Source organism: Staurois parvus, unplaced genomic scaffold (assembly GCF_062004578.1).
Source record: "Staurois parvus isolate SC_StPar_1 unplaced genomic scaffold, SC_StPar_1.0 ptg000973l, whole genome shotgun sequence".
NCBI classification, from domain to species: Eukaryota; Metazoa; Chordata; class Amphibia; order Anura; family Ranidae; genus Staurois; species Staurois parvus.
Window position 1 is genome coordinate 398,586 of NW_028318769.1, and position 17,153 is coordinate 415,738.

A 17,153-nucleotide genomic window follows, 5' to 3' on the forward strand; every position below is an offset into this window, starting at 1 on the left:
GAAGAAGAAAAAGAAGAACAAAAAGAAGAAGAAGAAAAAGAAAAGAAAGAAGGAAAAGAAGAAAAAGAAGAAGAAGAAAAAGAAGAAGAAAAAGAAAAAAAAGAAAGAATTCCAGTCCGCTATTATATTTGACATTTTGGATATTTATTTTTTTTAGGTTTGGTGTTGAGTGGAAGCTAAGTGTTAAACTGAGTGCTTAGGTTAAAGGTGAAAAAAGAACTACAGGCAAGTTTCTATTTTCCTGTGCAGTGGGGCTGTGCCCACACTGCAGGGGATAACTGTTCGCTTTTGTCTATGGTAGGAGTCTCCGAACCTTCCAAACAAAGGGTCAGTTTACTGTCTTTCAGACTTTAAGAGTGGCCAGTTTGAGTAGAAAATGCACCAGTGTCAATGGAATTAAAAAGATTTTGTAGTGCTTGTAGTCAGTGGAAGGACTAATAGTGCCCCACCATTGGTTTGAAAGGAAAAATACCCTAATGTTAGTGTCAGTGAGAGGAATGGTTACCCACTGTTGGTGCTAGTAGAAGGAATGGTGCCCCGAGGGTCTGATAAAGGCTAGCAAAGAGCCGCATTCGGCTCACGGCCACAGTTTGGAGACCGCTGGTCTAGGGGATTACAGAGCGGAGATATACTAACCGAATCCGCCAATCCTCTGAGCTCAAGACCATCCCACCCGCATGATAGCGATTTTGTGAATGGACTGTTCCTAAAGTCATCATGCCCATATACCGACTCTGGATGTAAGGACAACAGGAACAGTCCACCGCTGGATGTGGGGTAGAGTGGTTTTCTGGAGTATCAAAGGATTGGGTAAATATAAGCCTTTTGCTGTTCTCATAGACAAAATGAGCAGTTAACCCACGCAGTGCAGAGTTTTTCTTTAAATGTTATGTGTTGAGGGGAGGTTACAACTTAAGGGCTTCTTTTAGGGATTAGGTTAAGTGTACATGTGGGAAGTGGGACAGGTGTCTGAGTGTGCTGTATCTTTAGGAATACTTTAGCTTTCCTGGTACATTAGAGTCTCTGTTTGTTTTATCAGCAAAATCCCTGCACTGGGAAGTACTGCAAGAAAGCCCCAACACCAAAAACTAATGTATATCTGCATTTGGATATAGGTTTAATTGAAAGCTTCCAATATTTAAACAGGAAAAGACAGAAGTTCAAGTAAATGGGACTACATTCCTTCCCATCATGCAAGTACAGTTTAAAATCTGAAATATTCCCGAGGTGGTGGAGTCATGTTTTGCCCCTTTATTTATAATTAAATCATAAGTGAGTGTAAGGCCTTTACATATAGGAGCTAAATAAGAATATTTGACACACTTTTTGTACCATCACCATTGTGTTGGATGGTACCTTATGCCACAAAGCTATAGTCCACCCCATGATGGGTTTGATTTACACTGTATTCTACTACAGTTAAAAAGTATTGTCCTGTTGCATTGTATTCCAGTTGTCCTTGCATTCTTTATTCCAAGTGTCCTTAGGAGAAAATGCATACGCATGCACAGGGTTATTTTTCTCTGAGAATAGGTGCAGGAACTCCCCATTTCCAAGTCTCCTCTTGTCTCCACCTCCTACCCACCTCCCAGTACTGCTCTTTTAGAGACTACAGAACCAAGTATCAATTTGTATAGAATGTGTTCATGATAACAAGAAAAGCAGGAAAATAGATCCCCTGCAGCCAGCAACAATAGACCCCCCCCCCCCCCAGAAACAATGGACCACCTGCAACAAAATACTCCTCTGCAGCAACAATAGACTTCCTGCAGAAACAACAGATCTCCCCACAGCCAGCAGCAATAGACCCTCCAGCAGCTGGCAACAATAAACTCCTCCCTCAACAGTAGATTGCTCCCAGCAACAACTGACCCCCCAGCAACATAAGACCCACTCCCAGCAACAACAGATCTATCACCAGCAACAACAGACCACCTCAGCATCGATGAACCCCCCTGCAAAAATAGTTCCCCTCCAGTTACCAGCATCAATGGACCCGGCATTACACCCCAGCACCCCTAAACATCACTCTGTATTTTCAAGTTGTGACGGGAGTGACTTTGGGTGGAGGGCCCATGGAACACAGCTCACTTTGGAAAGGTGGGGAGACCCCTGTCTCAGCTCCCCATATCCTTCTTATGTGTAAGTCACCCTGTGCCTGTTAGGGGTGCAGGGTGAAATGTCCTGATATTGTGTAGACATGTATAGGAGATAGGTGGGGGTTGTGGATTGTTTGGTGTTATGTGATTGCATCCCATTGTTCTATTGTGTGTCTTGCTTGGGAGCAAACTATTATGGGATGTATGTGTTTGTGTATTGGCTTGGTGGGGGGTGTCTGCTGATGTGTTTCTTGTTGCTAGATTTGGTTTGCCCTGCCCTGTGTCCTTATGCCGGGAGGAGAGAACTGTTCCCTTGAATGTATATATCTTGTGTCTGTGTTAAAATAAAGCAGTCTATTTCCTGGTTTCCTTCAAGTCTGGTTGTATAGTCTTGTATGGCCAGCGGTGGGGTCCGTGGACGGTGTTTGGACAGGGAAGCGGGAGTCTAACAGAAATACCCTAGTGCAGTCGGGGTCCGGCTCCATTACACAAGTATAGAAGTTTGGAACCTTCATAACTAATTACATTCTATTATCTATAACTCTAATTGGAGATTTACTAAAATGGGTGCACCTGTGCATAGTAACCAATCAACGTCTGACTTCAGCTTGTTCAGTTAAGCTTTGGCAATAAACCCTGGAAGCTGCACCAGATTTTGCACTCTCCGGTTTTAATAAAAAGCTCCCTAAGTCCCTATAATTTATTTGCCCTGTCATAGTGAAAATGGCAATGGAACCTAAAGATGCCCTTCTGTTAGTTTCTGCAATATGATCATTTACACAGTAAAGCATAATTAAAGTGGAATTATACTATTAACTCACCCGGTTACCTTTCTCCCCCGGCAATCCAGGCAGACCATCAAAACCCCTCTCACCCTGTCAAGGAAACACAGTTCAGGAAATTTTGAATAATATGGCACAATAGAAATAGATTAATCTGTGAGTCGAAGATGAATAGGTTTACCTTGCTGCCAAATTCACCAGGCAGACCACGAGCCCCATCAGCACCAGAGCGACCCTGCAGGAAAATGATATTAAAGTCTATGAGAACTTGAAGAAAGTCTATGAGAGCAGAAATCTGCTGCATTTTTATATAGTTTTTTTTATAAAAGTGTCACTATACAAAGCAAAGACTATTTTGTAGTTTATTTTTTATAACCAATATGAACAGTAAGAAGATGGATACTTACTCGTCTTCCTGCTTTTCCTGGAGGTCCGGACAAGCCCTGAGGTCCTCTTGACCCCTAGTACAAGTAAGAGAAATGTTAGACTGAACTGAATCTTTTTTTCCCTTTATTCTGCTTGTTATTTCTGCTACTTTTTCTCCAGTATTGTATATATGCAAGGGTGTATGTACAAGATTCACATTCGTTTCTGGGTTATGGCCATGTATAAGGACAGGGCCGGGACATGGGGTGGGAAGGAGGGGAAGCTGCCCTGGGCACTGTGGTGTTATGTGAGGCAGGGGGCACCATTAGGAGATTGGGGAGAGAGGATTTGTGTTGGAAGGGGGAATTTGGTGGGCGGCAGGGGTTTAGAATTGTTCTAGGAGGGGAAATTTGGGGAGGTATGCTGAGAGTAGAAATTTGTATTGGAGGGGGGATGGGGTAAGATGATTTCTGCTAGGAGAGTAATTTGAGGGGGTTGTGCTAGAAAAGGTGATATAGTCATGGGGGAGGAGATTCGTGCTAGGAGAGGAATTGTTTTTTTTTGGGGGGGGGGGATTTGTGCTAGTAGGGATAACTGGGAGGTATTTGTGCTTGAAGGGGAATGTTTTTGGGGGGCAATTTGTGCTAGGATGGAGGACAGGAATTTGTGCTGGGAGGGGGGATTTGGAGGGGAAATTTGAGGGGTAGGGGATTTGTGCTATGAGGGGGAAATTATTTTTGGGGAAGGGATTTTTGCTGTAGACATTTGAACTGAGGGATTGGGAGGGCAAAAGATTTATGCTGGGAGGAGCGATTTTAGCAGGGGGGCGGGTTTTTACTGGGAGGAGGTGGAATTTATGTTTAGGGGGTAAGCATGCAGATTAGTGCTTGATTTTTTGGGGGGAAGGGATTTATGCTGACACACTCATACATTTTTGGGGGGGCGCAATTTTCCATATTCGCCCTGGGCACTGGATGACCTGGTCCCAGCAGTGCATAGGGAACCTTCAAGCGAACTATACTATTAATTTTTAGGGGAGGAGTGCATTCCAGCATCATATTTTGGCTTTCTCCTAAAACATCCCAAATGACACCCAGTGAGAATATTGCAATGTATTTTTTTCTAATGTATACAAGGCATTCTCTGACTGGATGAGGGTCTATCACAATGTAATCTGTCTCTCCACTCCACCTCGTCCAATCATAGAAAACTGTGCAGTCATTGAAATAAGGCATACAAGGCATTCTATGAATGGCTGCTTCCCTGATTAAGTGACCCTCTGTGTTTAGCATGCAGATGGAAGCCAGCACCCAGAAGATTACGCCTATCATTGCAGACTACTACAGTGGTTTTCAGCATCCCCGGTAGCCCTCCAGACAGGGGCGGTCTGACAACTCATGGGGCCCCGGGCAATAGGGGATCAAGGGGCCTCTGTGTCCTTTCCCACATTTAAAGCACACCAAAAAAACCTATAAAAGGTACCAGGGGCATTTCATGGGGCCCCCTACTAACCCCAGGCCCTCGGGCAGTGCCCGAGTGCTCGAATGGTCAGTCCTCCCCTGTCTCCAGATATCAGATATGGATAACTACATAGTGCCAAGCATTACCAATGTAAACTGGAAATACTGATAATCCCTGGGGTTCCATTTTAGGTACGGGAAGTAGATGTAATTTGTAACATGGATGTCATTTTATTTTCCAAACACTTCTAGGCATTGTTCCCTTTTCAGATGTACTGTAAGATGTAATTCACTGTGTGAATTTCTTTAATGTAATGCAACAAACACTCTTTTTAGATATATATTGTCATTTCACCTGTGCATGGGGACAGCTATGTTTGCTCATTTCTTCAATTATTCATATGGGGGGAAACAGCAGGCCACTAGAGGCAGGGCTTTTAACCCAGAGGTCTATGTTCCTCCATAACCTCTTCAAGAGAAGAGTTTTTGGTGTGTACAAAAACCCTATTGTCATGCTGCCATGAAAACCAACCTACATTCTGGATTTAATTTCTAATCTGAATAACAGATATTACCTTTTTATCTATAACCATCCATCTTAATATAATCCCTCCCAAAACCTTCCTTGCCTCTCAGGCTCTTCATTCCATGGAATTTAAAGTATGATGGGGAATTGGCTTCCTTATAAATACTTCTCTAAGAAATCCGATCAGACTTTCAGCAGTTTCTCAAGGATTTTATAAAGAAGTATCAATCTGGCAACCATGTACAATGTCATTTGAATTTATTAAGGTATTGTTACCATTGTGTCTCCTTTAAATGTTATGTTTTTCAGTTTTAATTCCCATAGTTTTTTGTGTCTACTTTCCTATGCTCCAGTCCCTCATTTTTTTCGCACTAATTCCTAATAATTAGTCTTAGAACTTGTTGAACTCAGGGGCGGACTGACAACTCATGGGGCTCCCGGGCAATAGGGGATCATGGGGCCCCTGTGTCCTTGCCCAAACTAAAAAAAGCCTATGAAACAGGTACCAGGGGCATCTCATGGGGCCCCCTACTGACCCTGGGCCCTCGGGCAGCGCCTGAGTTTCCAAATGGTCAGTCCGCCCCTGGTTGAACTGTATTATACAATGGATACCTGAGCATTTTCACACATGTTTGGGAATGTTAGAGAGCAATATGTATATGCTTACACAATTACCTGAGGACCAATATCTCCAGACTCCCCCTTTAGTCCAGGACTTCCTGGTGGACCCTGAAATGACAAATCAAACTCTTGATCAAGAAAAATCAGGAAGATATTCAGAAAAATTCTTGATCTGGCACCTCTTGGGCAAATTTGTAAATAGAAAAATAAAAGATACTTATTTGTACAGCTATTCTACATGCACAATTTCATGTTTTGTGGTCCTGATGAATCGAGCTGAGGCTGCTTTTACCTGTTAACCACTCAAGCTGGGTGAAGTGTGCGGCAGTCGGGCTTCTTCTTCCTATTTTTTGCAAGCTTTGGGTCTGGACAGACCTATCCTCAGCCTTCACCCCTACTGGTCAGTGGCATCCCACTCATCTGACCTTGACAGCCTGAGCAGGAATCCTTAAGCATTTATTGTCAGTCACAGGTAGGCCTGGTTGTTGGGCTATCCAAAGCATAGAAGAAGCCAAGAGCTAACACCTCCACCAGGCCTCAGCTGTGACCAAGTTAGATCGATCCATGGTGAGACTCTATCCTTAAAACCGTCATTAATATGTATATGCAGTAGTGCCAATTTGTTGGAAGCCAGGTGACCTACAGACTAGGGGGTCTCAGAACCAAAGACTTCATAGCTTTAAACCAAGATTGCCAAATGTTGTGCTGTCTATTCTGCAAAATTTTAGAATATATATAATACTGTAGAGGTGCTTACCAAAGGTCCAGATCTTCCAGTATAGCCCATTGGCCCTGGGGGCCCACGTAAAGCCAGCTGTTAAAAACAAAAATGTGACAAAGATGACATTATATAAATGTAGATATTGGAAAAACAAACTAGTGTTGAGATGTTCTTTACTTACTCTAGCCTGCTGTAATATAGCCGCTGCCTGAGCTTCTTGTTGCGAAACTATTGGGCCTTTATCACCACCGCTGTTTCCAAATCGGAACTGTGGAATAGTTGGAAGGCAGTATTATGAGCTTACGTTTTGATGTGGTAAAACATTGTGATTGTAATGTGCTAGATCAACATATTGTGCTAGAACAATTGTTTGTATGATTTAAATAGTCAAGACATTTTGGAAATAATTACAAACTGATTGTGCCTCCTAGTCCCATAGACAAGTGTCCCTCCTTCCTCCCCACCATTTATAGTCCGAGTGTCTCAGGGACAGGGCATGAGAGTAAATTTCCCCGGTTGGATTACACACAGAAATAAAAACTTAGCAAAAGTTGTATCTCCTTCCAGCTTCTAGATTCTGACCAAAGACTTACGGGAAGCATGACAGAGCTACCAGGTGGTCCAGGCAAACCGTTGGCTCCGGTGAGACCAGGTCGTCCTGGGGGACCCTAAAAGTGTGAGGATAAGTTTAGCAAAAATAAATAGTGGTAAGGCAGAGTGAAAAATGTAGAGAATTATTTTAAACTCTCATTAAAATCTGAATTTCCTACCCTCTCTCCAGGATCACCAATGGGTCCAGGATGGCCTTGTGTTCCAGGGGGACCTGACTGACCCTGCAAATGACACAAAATACTTTTTTTATGACTTTTATCAATTATTTTTAAATTTACCTGCTGCTTCCCATCTGGACTTTTGTGACATTCAGTAAGCACAGCATTTGTCTCTGTGATAATATATTTGTACGGTGGTACGGTGACAAAAAAAGTGATGAATTTTTGCTGGTGTACATAAATCTGTGTGTTTTTTCCAGCTTATGTATGATATTTACAGTCTTTATTGTTTTGTGTGTTTTTTTTTTTACTTTTTATTTAACAAACTGTTTTAGAAGGCAATACAAACACAATGCAAAGACAAAAAATATTGTATAAAATGGTGGCAAATGAAAAACACGTATACCTAGATATCCAAGATCTACAGACCACCACAGTGAATATGTACTGTATATAAACTCTGTAATGAAACAATCAACTAAAAATAAAGAATGAGCAAAACATATGAATCAGAGATATATTAAAATGGTACTTACAGCAGGTCCTTCTGATCCTGGTGGACCTTCAACCAGCATTCCCTGTGAAAAAACAAATAGAATTGTCACCAATTTACTATTTTTTCAACTATCCCAGTTGTAAAAAGCTGAACATGAACAACAAAGGAATTAATATAAAAATGTTAATTCTGAAAACTGGATACAAATGTGTATACTGTATTTTTGGCTATGAGCATTCGCCCAGTGTAATTTCTGCTAATATATTGTAGGGGCAGTCATATTTGGTTGTCCTAGTGGTGTCCAAAAATATAAGGGTTGATTTACTAAAGGCAAATAGGCTGTTCACTTTGCAAGGGAATTTTACCTTTGCAAGGGATTTATCCCTTAGCTTAGTGAATGAGGTAAAGCTCTACTAAATTCCATCACCCAATCATGAGCAATCAAAACTACTGTTTTTTTCCCTGTGTATTTGATTGGGTTTTCCTTAAAAAGTATATTTTCACCACATTCTTTAAGCCAAGGGAAAACTGATTTGCAAAGAAAGCAGCCTATTTTCCTTTAGGAAACCAACCCCATACAATTAGTTTTACCTGCTCCATCTTTTATGGTCAAATATTTAAGTTATCATAGGTCTGGCCACACTCCCTGACCTCTATAGACATCCCCAGACTGATCCTTCTTTGGACAAAGATTGGCTCCCATGGATTATGTGAGTCATTCACTATCTTTGCCTCCAGAAGTAATTTAGTCCCCTGCCTCTTCCATAGGGATCAACATCGTAATTCTAATCTCGGTTTGTTGAAGGTTTCTTTTGTTTGTTTCATGTAAATATCTTCCAGTGTTGGGATTGGGAACATACAATCACGTTTCTCTAATGGTAAATTCTTTTTTGATAAGTGAAATCTACCATACCAACAGTGAGATGTGGGTGTTCATTTGTAGTAAGTAAATACTAATTTTTTTAAGCAGCCCATAGATTATGCAATTTTATTTCCTTCCACCATGGGTGGAAAGAAAAGAACATTGCTTGATTTCCCCATCAACACAGTCAGTGCTGATGGGGGAATCCCTCCCACGGGGCTATTCTGTTCTGCTGGTGGGGAACCTTCCCTAGCATGAAACCAGTCTGCCCATAGATGGATTGAATCTCGGCTCGTTGCTGCTGAACAGTCCGAGGTTTGATCCATCTATGGCCAGCTTTAGCTTATAATTGCCACAGCAGGTATGCAGACCAGCGAATTCAAATGTAGAAATCTAAAATAGAAAATAGAGTCCTCAAGAGATATCCTAGATTGTAAGCTCAAAAGAGCAGGGCCCTTGAACCCCTTGTGTTTTGTTTTGTTACTGTATTGTCTCATGTACTGTCCCCCAATATAATGTACAGCGCTGGGCAAACCTTTTGGTGTTATACAAATACTGTATAATAATATAAGAGACTGTCAGGAGGTTTATGTCTCCATCATCTGCCAAAAATGAAATATTATAGGGTGGACTAACCCTTTCCAACATATAAAAATGACAGCAAAACCAAAAGGGACATTTATAAAAAGCTGGAATCGATATTTCAATATTTCACTTGTGTTGCTCCTAAAATTTACAATTCCCTAAATAAATTTAGCATAATGAATTACCACTTGACAACCAGCGATCTACCCACATGTCACTGGACTTCAAGTGGTTATACTGGGTGATGCCTGAAGCTTCAGGCATCATCCCGGTATTGTTTTTAGAGCCAATTAGAGCTAATTATCCATTGGATTGCTTTTACAGACAGTGGAAGGGGATGTCCTTCCCCTTCCAGCACGTTCCGTGGCTCTCGTCCCACCAGGAGCCCCGAGCGACCAGCCAGCACTTTAGCCGGCTGACCATTGAGATAATTAGAGACCATAATGACTCCTTTTCTGAAGGATTTAAAGGGATGGAATAAAAATATATATAAAATGAAAAAGAAAAATTCTTAAAGCGCCCCCACCCCCTATGCTTGCGCAAAAGTGAATGCATGTGTTGGTCAAGCACACAAACAGCGATCGTTCCACATATGTGAGGTATCACCACAAGCGTAAGATTGTGGGCAGCATTTCTAGCACCAGACCTACAGTGTAAATCTCATCTATCTGTAATGTAAATCTAATCTAGTGGTAACCTGTAAAGGCTTTTAAAACGTAGCCTATAGATAATAAAATTTACATCATTTGTTACCGTTGGAAAGGTGTGCGCAATTTTAAGGCGTCACATATTTGGTATCTATTTACTCAGCATAACATCGTCTTTTAAATTTTACCAAACAATTGGGTATTATATCGTAATTTTGTACATGAAAATACAAAAAAAGTGTATTTGTGTTTGAAAAACCACTGTGCAAATATCATGGGATGTAAAAAAAAAGCAAAATTATTCTCTAGGGCCTCTGCTTTAAAAAAATCTATAATGTTTGGGGCTTCTAAGAAAATTTCTTGCAAAAAATACTGATTTTTAAAAAAGAGTCAGAAAAGACTTGGTCTTAAAGTTGTTAAATGGAATGAAGATGAAGAGAGAAACATGGTGCAATGTTTTTTTTTCTATTGACACTGCACTTCAACCATTGTTTCTAGCATTTGAGCAATTTGTCTACTTTGTATAGTTTCTCTGTTTGCCTCAGCATCGGAGGACTCGATGTAAGTCCAAAATGGAAACAAAATTATACTTTAGTTACTATATAATATAATAATAGTTATAATAGTTATATATATAGTTAATATAAACTGCTCTCGGTTTATACATGCAGTTCATTGGACAGGTTCATGTTGGGTTAGAGGCCTCATACCAGATCCGCTACTATCCAAATACAAGGATTTACAATGGACAACCATAACATTTTGTACTGAGACTGATACAGACAGGACTCCTTCATTTTGCTTTTAGACATTATCTTTGCATTACATAACAGACTATACTTACTGGCTCTATAACAGCTGGTTCTCCTTTATCTCCTTTCACCCCACGGGGCCCGCTGATGGCCTGAGGGTAGCACACATATAACCACAAAGATGGAGATATTTAGTATCACTCAGATAAAAAAGCCCTCTTTATCTACTAATATTTAACTATGATATATAAGTGAAAATATAAAAACTAAAAGTAATATATTACATTTGGCACTGTTATACTTCTATAATTTCATATAAACAATAGCAGTTCTGGACAAGACCAAATAGGAGTCCTTGTTTCAGCCATTATACACTGTATGTTAATATTACATGCCACAAACCTGTATAGTGATAATGTTATCTATATTAAATACAGTGCACATGATACTATGGTAAACTGTGAGCTCCAATTATACAGGGGCGCAGAAGAGCTATCAGTGTTGTAGGTTCATCAGCAAAGCTGCAATGCTTGAGGCACTTAAATACACTTTATTAGGATCATAAAATTCCAGAGCATGTTGAGAATTCTATGATGCCATAAGCAAGGGTCAGAACGAATCCACAAAGGACCCCAGTGATCAAGGTGACATTGAGCAGCATGACATCCTTTGGTCACCCAAGGCTCCAACTGGATTTCGACTTTTCTGACACCCCGTAATAAATGTTATATCACAGCAATATCGTAAAGTCTGAGCAACAAGGTGGAGATGACAAGAAAGTAAAAGCAGCAGAGGACAACAGACAGGAGACAAAAGGAAGTCCAAAAAGGAGGACACCGAAGCATCCATCCAGAAAAACATGTAGACACACAATCTAAAACGTGTGGTCAACAACAAAGAGTAGGGAGTTAGACATAAATACAAGGAGGTGGATAAAAAGGAGCAAAATTAATTAACAAAAATACTGGACAAAAGGATAATGGTGAACAAGACAAAGGGAGCTGACATGGGGAGGTAACACAAGAAAAGTACACGAAGACCAGAGAGGAGGGCAGAATGTTGAAAAACATCTTTTGCTTTGTTTTGCTCAGAGTCACACAAGGTTTGTAGAACCCAATGCACTCAGATTAAAGGACACTACACAGTGAGACTTACACCTCCACTCTCAGGAGTCTCTGCAGAGAGGACTGGGCCAAGTTGTGAACTCTCCGAGCCCTCATGATAATCCTTGTACACATACTCATAGTCCAGAGCGACAGTCGGATTTTCCTCCTCTCCGGTTACATACTCCGCTATGAAGGAATCGCTACCCTTGACATCTGTAGAAGGAGCTTGTTCCTTTTCCTTCCATGGGGGCAAATGAGTCAAGAATAAAGATCATGGAAATAGTGATAAGAGGAGGCAAAAAAGGATCTAGTGATAAGTATTAAATATAGATAAATGTATAAACATGTGGCCTAAGCTTTATACAAAATGGGGAGCTGTGAAGTGTAAAATGAAAATGGGCTTTACAGAGCCAAATTGCTTATGGTGATTGTTCTTACACATAGCTGCTCTGTTTGCGAGATAGTGGTCAGGAGTAGACCATAGGTCTAAAAGTATAAAAATGGGTATGAACTAAACTTTTGACATTGACATTAAGTTCCTCAATGTTTTCCAGTTTAAAGGCTAAAGCTCGTAATGATAGGTGGGGATTTCTTGTCAAGCCAATACTCTACTAATGTGTGGTCATTAACCTTTTGGTGGAAAATTCAATGGTTACCTGTGGATCAGGTTTGGTTTCGGGCGTGGGCTCTTCCTCCCAAGCCCCATAAGCCTCTTCTTCATATGGTGATACAGTGTAATCAAGGCTTTGTTCTAACAAGGTGGGTTCAGGGGTCATGATAGGTTCAGAGGGAAGGGCAGGGTCCTTGGTAACCACAGAGAATCAGAAAGTTGAAGGAGCACAGAGAAGCCAAGGCATGTAGAAATAGCATTGGGAACATTTGAGCAAAGATCATTTGGAGAAATACAGTATGAGAAAAGAAGAAGAAAGTAAGTGAAAATGGCAAAGTTGTTTGGATTTAGGGGGAGATCAAAGAGGAGAAGGGAACAAGAAAAAATTGCAAGCATTAGTTTATTATTAACTTACGCCTCTCATTCTAGAGGACAATAAAGTCAACATCTCATCACTGATTCACTTAGAAGGGTCATTATCAGCCCACTCAGCAAAACATATTAGGACTTTGAAATGATGAACCCCTTGGTGAATCTATTCTTGTGATGACCACCCATTAAGGACTGGGTACACAGGGGCATTGCAATCATTCATTTAACGTAACAGAATAGTTACACAAACAGCAAAAAAAGAGGCCTCTGAAAACACAAAACATGACAAAAACATTGATGAGTAATATACAAGCAAAGTCAACCTCATTCAGCTAAAAGTAATAGTTGATAGTCCATTGGATAAATAATTTTCAGGTTTATAAATATGTGTATATGACTTTGGACCAACAATGTGTAAAACAAGCTGGTTTTACAAACTGTCCTGTTTATGAACAGAGGTCTCTTCTTTTGCATAAACAACAATGAATGAGCCCCAAGCATGAAACAATAAGCGCAGAGCAGGCATTACTAACAAGCTGCATAACATGGACACACACAAACAACATCTCCAAGTGGATTGCCCATATCCCCTCTGTAAAAAGGTATTGGGATGATGGGAGTAGGTGGGGCAGAGGGGGTCATGTATGTCAGATCACACCAATGGGATCTGCATACTTTGATTTTTTTCTCTACCTGCTGGTAACTATTCCCCACGTTCCTCCTCTTGGCGCCAGCGAATTTTTTCTTAGGCGGGGCTTTGCCCACAGTGTTTTTCACAGGGGTGTTTCGCTTGGCGGGAGTGTTTCGCTTGGCGGGAATGTTTCGCTTGGCGGGAATGTTTCGCTTGGTGGGGGTGTTTCGCTTGGCGGGGGTGTTTCGCTTGGCGGGAGTGTTTCGCTTGGCGGGAGTGTTTCGCTTGGCGGGGGTGTTTCGCTTGGCGGAGGTGTTTCGCTTGGCGGGAGCCTTGCCCGCAACACCTTTTTTCGACTTGCCGGTACTCTTGGCAGGAGGAGGCACCTTTGGCTTCGACTTGACTGGTGGCTTGTGATTTTTGGCTTTGTTTTTCTGCCAGGAGCCATGGCAGATAAGATAGTGAGAAGGGCATTGTTTTATTTTCAGGGCAGGTGGTAAATAAGCAGAACAAGTGACACACAGACAAAAATGGGTTGGAGAGAAAGAGAGAGAGAAACAGGCATGAATACAACATGTCATGACCAGACAATGTTCAAAGGATGCAGAAACTAGGTGTCGCCCAGCAAGGAAAAGTAAGGGGTCTTCTCTTTATCACATTCAAACAATTACTACAAGAACTTCTACCAACACCTGATGGTTGATGTAAACAATATACTGCACTATAATACTAAAAAAAAAATAATCAAAAAACAAAATAGATACTAAAGCTAAATTTGAGAATCAGAAACAAATACTGCAAATAATGGAAAATATTCAAGACTCAATTTACTTTCAAGAAAATATTCTCAAATTAGGGTTCACTGGGATTATGTTAACTTCTGATTTCATAGCCCTATCTTCTTTTACTGTAATATTTATGAATAATGAGATTAAAAAGTAATTCACTAAAGAGTTAGTCCCAATTCTATAACAAACATGATGGAATTTGGACACACAGGTAAATTGAATTGGAGTAACAACTACATGCAGCAAAGCAAAACTAACCGATTATACATAATTTAATAACTGAAAATATTTGATGATGAATAGTATATGAAAAAAGGAGCACATGATGCCAAAAACATTCAGTTGGTGCAAAACCTGTACAGGGCCATAAATCAATGGTCATTTTCATAAGTAGCATTATTACATGCAGCTATGCATACAAAAACAAATGGGAAGTTAAAAATGTATAAAAATGCAAATATTAACAAAGCAATTAGTATCAAAACCCATGCTCTAGTTATTAATAAATGAGAAAAAGAAGATGTTACTATTAATTTACTTTAAATATTAATTAATAAATATTTATTTTTCTAAATGGAATTACATTAAAATATGGGAAATGTGATGTGAATATTTACACTTTCCTTATTACATTTATTTCAAGAGAAACTAATAGATGCAATAATTAAAAAAAATATATATATAAATTATATATATATATATATATATATATATATATATATATGTATATGTGTGTATATATATATATATATATATATATATACATTTTTATAATGTAAATACATAAATAAATTTAAATTATTGTGAAGCGTGGATGAATCGATGCAAAATATTTTTTTATTTTATATTTAGATATATGAATATTAATAGCTAAAAAGGTAAGCATGTAAATATTCATAAATACAAAATCAATCAATGTTTCCACAAGTTATAATGCATTAGGATTTTATTCACCAGTTTGAAGTTAGGTCATTTTCTAATATATTTTATTTGCAATGACTGGATATTTTTAGAAATAACTAATTCATTAGAAAAACTTGGCCTGCCTATCATCTGCGATCTGGGCTTATGAGGTCCATATTAGAATATTGCTTTTATGTGATACTTCTTTCTCCTATAACCAGCACAATGAATAAATTACAAAAGGAAAAGGGGAAGAGCAGAATCTAAGGTGATCAACAGCTTAAAGTTTGTAGAGATACGGTTGTAAGCTTTAAAATGAGGGAGTTAGAATGAAGAATGATGTATGTTTGAAGGATGTCCTTGCATGTACACCATAGATCAGATTCTCAGCCAATAGTAAGTAGCCTAATGGAAAGAGTACCTTTGAAAGTTGACATTTATCTCAAGAAATAAGGTGTTTTAGCAAAGCTTATAGCTTAATTTAAGCCTAGTGGTATATAGCAGATCTTTTTGAAAGAACACAAATTCACAAAGGGATTACGGCCAATTAAGAAATGGGGAAATTCAAATGTTCATACATGAAGAATTTATGACTAAACTAATGCAAAATGTGCATATATTAGGAAATATCGTGTGAACCATTTGGATATTAAAGGACCACACATGCAAAATATATAATTATATATTATTATTATTATGTTAGTAATTACCAATAAATGTGGATACAAGCAATATGATTGAATGAATTCAGATCTCATAATGGAATTATAATTTAAATAAATGAAATTAAATAAATGAAAGATGGCAGGAAAGAAGAATAAAAAATGAAATGAATGAATAAGTAAATGAATGAATAAATATTTATTAAATGCAGAATAGATGTTTAATGAAAAGGAAGGAAATATGAATTATTGAATACATGACTTGTGTGTAGGAGATAGTCAACTACTTTATCAAAAATTGTAATTAAGAAAAAGGCTGGAAGTCAACAAATTACTGAATAAACACATGCAAATAAAAATAATTTTTATCATAATATTTGTTAATTAATTCAAATCCAACCTTTTTTTGTATTTCCTATTTCATTATAATGACTATAAATCTGTTCTTATTAAAACAATAATTCAAGTCTAATTTATTCTGGTTTAATATTTTTTCAGTGTATTAATAATGATGTTTTTGAATTGCCATGTATTTTAAATCTTATTAATATAAGATTTAATTAGTATACAAAACAGATGTATAATCAGTACAAATGAAATAGGAAATGCAAATGAAAAACTCAGATATACATCAATTAATATAGATGTCATATTGAACAATTAATGAAGAGGAAATAAAGCAATACGTGTGTCATAACTATTCATGGATGAAGAGTTTTGAAATTTTAATGAAAGAATAAGTATGGTGGTGATACTGGTTGTAATTGTTTTTATATACTAGGAGGAAGACAATAAATTATTGAATTGTACCAGAATATAATAATAATAATAATAATAACTATTATTATTGTTGTTATTATTATTAATAATAATATTATTAATAATAATGTTACATTTAGAGGAAAGAATTTATAAAATAATGAGCCCTATTTTTAATCAATTAAAATGAATGAAATAATAATATAAATAAATAATTAAACTAAGGACAAAACAAAAGCATGAATGTTAATATTAACCCTTCTAAAATATTATTACTAAAATAATATGAAGTGGAAGCCTGACTGAATTGCTGGTATCCTCAGGTGCCTGCTGCAACCTTTGTTCAGTTGTTAAATCTGGGGCGCTCCCATATGTACATCTGGACTTTTCCAAAACAAAAAAAAAGTCAAAGGTTGGCTTATCTTATGCAATTTCTCATTGATTGTTCAAGTAATGGTCATATTTGGAAATCGCGGTAACAAAATTAAAGTAAATTCTGAACTGTCATAAAATTAAAAAAGGAATTAAAGAAATTTATAGAAAAATACATATTCACATTTTACCATCTACAAAAATCTACAAATGTATTTTTTTATAGTTTTTGGGGTTTTTTGCCAGCTCTGTGATCTAAGCTG

At 38.4% G+C, this 17,153-nt stretch overlaps 1 protein-coding gene across 9 annotated transcripts in view; it reads right to left on the minus strand.

The window, feature by feature from the left end:
• The window catches only part of LOC149441566 (uncharacterized), a 179,739-nt gene that overhangs the window by 67,572 nt on the left and 95,014 nt on the right, over positions 1 to 17,153 (minus strand). For 2 of the 9 annotated variants that reach the window (XM_089657170.1, XM_089657161.1), the window contains 13 exons: positions 13,469 to 13,840; positions 12,450 to 12,596; positions 11,843 to 12,031; positions 10,780 to 10,839; positions 7,882 to 7,923; positions 7,346 to 7,408; positions 7,169 to 7,243; positions 6,757 to 6,843; positions 6,612 to 6,668; positions 5,909 to 5,962; positions 3,289 to 3,342; positions 3,063 to 3,116; positions 2,921 to 2,974 (listed from right to left, as the gene is read on the minus strand). In XM_089657170.1, the coding sequence (XP_089513296.1) occupies positions 2,921 to 2,974; positions 3,063 to 3,116; positions 3,289 to 3,342; positions 5,909 to 5,962; positions 6,612 to 6,668; positions 6,757 to 6,843; positions 7,169 to 7,243; positions 7,346 to 7,408; positions 7,882 to 7,923; positions 10,780 to 10,839; positions 11,843 to 12,031; positions 12,450 to 12,596; positions 13,469 to 13,840 (1,308 nt within the window). The remainder of the gene's footprint in view (positions 1 to 2,920; positions 2,975 to 3,062; positions 3,117 to 3,288; positions 3,343 to 5,908; positions 5,963 to 6,611; positions 6,669 to 6,756; positions 6,844 to 7,168; positions 7,244 to 7,345; positions 7,409 to 7,881; positions 7,924 to 10,779; positions 10,840 to 11,842; positions 12,032 to 12,449; positions 12,597 to 13,468; positions 13,841 to 17,153) is intronic. The other 7 variants (XM_089657163.1, XM_089657165.1, XM_089657167.1 and 4 more) reach the window with 5 other exon arrangements.